The following is a 4,869-nucleotide window of genomic DNA, read 5'->3' on the forward strand; positions in this document are numbered from 1 at the left end:
CCTACAAAGAATTCGATATTAGACACTTCACGATTACCTTGATAAGAATTTACATCGGATATTGCCCACTGGCCCAGGAGAGGTTGAAAAAAACAATTCCATAATTCACAGTTTTTTTTTTACCTAAATTTGACAAACGCTATGTCCTCCCTCACTCACGCGCTCCTTCAGTCATTCAGTGATGCCGTTTTACGCACTGCTTAGCCTACATTACATTTCAGATCAAATAGCAACTTAACTCTGGCGACTATTGCAAGGCACGCCCTGAATCCTGATTTAAGAGAAAGCAGCCAAGGAGTTGGTCAGTAAAGTTACTCCCAAATTTGGTCTTTGGCGCAACTCTATGTCATGTGCACAGTGAATACAACAGTTTGTTTTCATCACTGATTTATTTTAAAGGGCTACGGACCCATTTTTGCTTCGAGCTACTCGCTTCCACACCGCAGACTATCTAGAGCACCTAACCAGGGACTCAACACTACCTACACTTTAAATAATTATGGAGAAAACATGAGGAGATCAGAAGAAGTTGGCGATTGCATGACTGGCTATGATTGCATGAATTGGCCATTTACGATGGGGCTTTAGAAACTGGGACGGTCAATGCCCTGTCAATGACATGATGCATGCAAGACGAATCAGCAATAGCCCCATTAAATATCATTCCTCAAAATTAAGAGCTCAGTAAAGTAAAAAAAGTTACACAACGTCCCAAATAGAAAACGCGCGAGTTAAAAATAACTTAAAACCCCCAAACCCAGTAGCCCACTAATTCGTATCAGCTTCGATACGAGCTATAAGCTACGGACTCCGTTATCCCCCACCCAATTTTGGTTGCAGAGGCTATCGTTAGTAGACTAGCTGGATGGATACAGCTTCGACAACTACTAGGCTATTTATCTGTCTGAAACAAAATAGTTGTATAATGCAAACGTCACACAGCTGGCTATTAACCGACTCGCCATATTTTTCCCAATCTTACAATTACATTTTTAGAATGAAAGTCTATTTCAATATTATTATTCTTATGGAATGGCGTTTGACCATTTCCAGATTACGCATGCATTACGCATGCAATACGCATTAAATGAAAACATTAACCTCCAACTACAACACAAAGTCACCAATATAATAGTCAAATCAAACATAAGAGAAATTTAGGGTGAGGTATTTCGTTTTATTCCAGAACGCTTTTCCTTTAAAAAAGGCGAGGCTGAACGTTTGTCGATTAGCTCGCGAGTCACTGTCATGTGGTAAAATATCTCCCAGTCTATTGGTCCAAGGCACGTGTCTAGGATAACTGCTTCAACGTCACTTGGGGGCTCGTATTGAAAATAAGAACAAAACTCAAGAGTGAATGTGTTTCAGGATCAGTTAGAAGCCTCTTTATTTACCCTTAGTTTAGTAATTGAAGCACTTTTATTGGATAGACTGAAAACGGATAGTACCAAATTGGATGGCCAAATGACAAATGGTGTCTATCCAGTGCAACAATATAGGATAGCCAAGTTTGGGAATATATGACCAAAACTATGTTTTTGTCTGTGGGCACTATCGCAAAGGGTTGCATGGTGTCCTGCACACTCAACAAGATTTGAGTTTCTTTTTTTCTTTTTTAAACCTTTATTCAAACATTTGAAAAGCTCCGCGTGCCATAGAAGTGGAGTGCGCTCATTTCGGTGAGGGAGAGCAATAAAGGGGTTAAAGAAAGAAAATTGGAAAGTGTATCAGTATGGAAGAAAATGATCATAGCAACAGAGATGAGGAACGTCAAGTGTCGGCGGATGAGTCAAACAGAGCGATACTTCCCCTATTACAAGCGCCGGGCAACATTCAGCAGATCCCGCATCGAGTCACCAATTTCTTTATCGATAATATTTTACGGCCGGACTTTGGCCGGAAAAAAGAAGGCAACACAAACCATGAAGAAGGTAGTCACGTTACCAGAGAGAACCATAGCCCGGCTGTTCCAAGAACGGAGCAAGTGGAGAGTACTGTGCCAACCGAGGGAACTTCCACTCCTCATCCAGGCGGTGTGGCCAATAAGCCTGAAATAGCGACTGAAGAGCCTCTGAAACCCCGCGGAGAGAATGGAGATCAGTGCCTAAGCTCGGACTCGGATAGTTCTCAAGCCAGCTCAAATGTACCATCCAAACAGCCTATGCTCTGGCCAGCTTGGGTGTACTGCACCAGATACTCAGACAGGCCCTCATCAGGTAGGCTACGATTCTTTTCCCTCGTCTTTGTATCCTGAAATACCCCAACCCGTTGTAACACTGACCTCAAACGCCTCGACCGAGTTGTATAAGGAAAGGAGGGCAAACAGTGTTCGCCTGTTTTACGACGTGGAAATGGAAGATAGAAGATTTAGCCTTGCAAGATATTCTAAATGTATCCATGCAAACATAAAAATAACAATACAAACATTACATCCGATATCATTATCCAAGAAAGCTATATAGCCTATCGCTATAAGAGTTTGAATAAGGGCACCATTTCAAGACTAATTAAGGCGCTCAAAATAGCATCTTGCACTGGTTTAAAGCTACAATGTGCAAACGCAGGGGTATTGGAAGTCTACACATTAATGTAGTCTAAGTGTGCGGGATAAATAGCCTAGTAACATGAATGGATGAATGAAGCGAATTGTAAATAAATATATATTTCAAAATAGGCTATAAGCCAACAACATTGTTGAAGTAATTTTGGAATAACCTCCCACGAATTGTCTTTTTTTATGAGTATTTAGATTATAACTCAATAATAAGAATATAATAGCTTTTGGCTAGATCATAGTCAATGTATAGGTTACTACTACTAGTTTATAGGTTACTATAAACATCTGCGCACACATTACCAAAGCAATAATAGTATTTCAGAGAATTCTTGAATCTAAAAAAATATATGTTTAACAACATAATAGGGTACTTTTCCTCGATCATTCTGTCGTGCAAATCCACTGTTTTTGTTTATGCATGAGTTTTCGCAATGGAGCTGCCTTGGTCTCTAAATATTTAGCCTATTTAGTACATAAAACATGAACGTTTCCATCACCATTCTATATGCTACTTATGTAGAAACGTATTGTACAAAATGTTCTCATGCATTACGTAACGTTGGTTGCGTGGAGTCCACTATTATTCGATGGTATCCCCATGGGCTGCCTATCTTAAAAAGTTTTACATCGTTTTATCATCTCCAGCGAGCTCCAAATGTATTAAATAATGTTTATTTGATTGTCGACTAGGCCTACTTAACCAAACAGATGTCACCACTTTTTCATCAAATCGTTTGGGCTGACGATCTTGTAGGCCTAATACTCAAAACAATTAAACCTAAATAAAACCATCAATGATGAGGTCAATATTTATTTTCATTAAACAAATATTCAAATACAACCAATCATACTTACCCACCAAAAGTGCAAACTTGGAATAGTAATTTGCAACAGCCAAAGACCGAATTCAGCAACCTGCTACGATGTATTCCACTAGACAACATCAACAAGCCTATAGGCTATTACCCCTATTGTATATAAAAGTAGAAAGGCGTTCTTAGAAATCAATTATTTACGAAAAATATATTTGATATTATTCAGCATTTCCATTTCAGACGGGCATTCCAGTTGTGTTCATATATTTCAGGCCTTCTCAGCAATTCCTCCAATGACCATAACAAACTCCGACATGCCCCATCAGTAGCCTATTAGCCTACCTACCATCTATATCTCTTCCAATGCATGGTTGTGGTCAAAGTAGCCTATAGAAGTGCCGAACTAGGGCTTCATTTCTAACTATTTTGACAATTCTTGTGTAATATGGATTGGTGTGCGTTGAAATGATGAAATGACACTCAAATTCTTATTTTGCATTACGTAGCCTATTATATTTTTACATTTTAGCAGACGCTCTTATCCAGAGCGACTTACAGTTAGTGAGTGCATACATTTTTCATACTGGCCCCCCGTGGGAAACGAACCCACAACCCTGGCGTTGCAAACGCCATGCTCTACCAACTGAGCTACACGGGACTATGTGTTATGTATTGGCCTACCTACAGTGCAATAATAAATAAATAAGTAGGGTCTAAAATGAACGAATTCATTACTACAGTCGTAGTAACTGGGACACTTACAGCCTATGCTACACTAAGCTTTCACATTTCATATTTTGATTGGTTTTGGCTAATGATATATATATTTTTTAAACACAGGACCGAGATCTCGAAAACCAAAGAAGAAAACCGCCAGCAAAGAGGACAAGCGACCAAGGACGGCCTTCACAGCTGAACAGCTACAAAGACTAAAAACCGAGTTTCAAACGAACCGTTATCTGACCGAACAGAGGCGACAGGCCTTGGCGCAAGAACTCGGCCTTAACGAATCTCAAATCAAAATCTGGTTCCAGAACAAAAGGGCAAAAATCAAGAAGGCCACTGGCGCAAAAAACACCCTAGCCTTGCACCTGATGGCACAGGGACTGTACAATCATGCTACGACGTCAAAAGATGACAAATCAGACAGCGATTGATTTCGATAGAGATACAGATCACGATGCAATAATTTCACCGAATAAAGGGCCAGTGTATAGAATATACCAGCATAAATTGATAAATATAGAGAGATATTTCTGCAATATCATGTTTATGAAAAGATGTTGTAAAAATGTATGTTTTCAATCTCCTGTAACGTGTGTCGTTTTTCTTCCAGGAAAAGTATAAATACTTATTATACGTTTCATTTTATATTGCTATTCATTTTCATTTTTACATGATAGCGCTTTAAACTGGCACTTGACGTTGAGATCTGTCAGTGAAGTGAAAAACAACCTGCTTAAGTCCAAAGAATATTTTCTGCTGCATCCAGGCAAC

The 4,869-nt window shown here is 39.4% G+C and overlaps 1 protein-coding gene across 1 annotated transcript; it reads left to right on the forward strand.

Annotated features, from left to right (window-relative positions):
• Positions 1-1,732: 1,732 nt before the first annotated feature.
• On the forward strand, positions 1,733-4,529 carry LOC311146906 (homeobox protein engrailed-2a-like; the record flags this gene model as incomplete). Its single annotated transcript, XM_084183535.1, has 2 exons — positions 1,733-2,216; positions 4,213-4,529. The coding sequence occupies 2 exons, from the start codon at positions 1,733-1,735 to the stop codon at positions 4,527-4,529; spliced, it is 801 nt and encodes a 266-aa protein (XP_084039661.1).
• Positions 4,530-4,869: the final 340 nt, after the last annotated feature.

This window comes from Coregonus lavaretus (assembly GCF_964263955.1).
Source record: "Coregonus lavaretus genome assembly, chromosome: 2".
Taxonomy (NCBI): Eukaryota; Metazoa; Chordata; class Actinopteri; order Salmoniformes; family Salmonidae; genus Coregonus; species Coregonus lavaretus.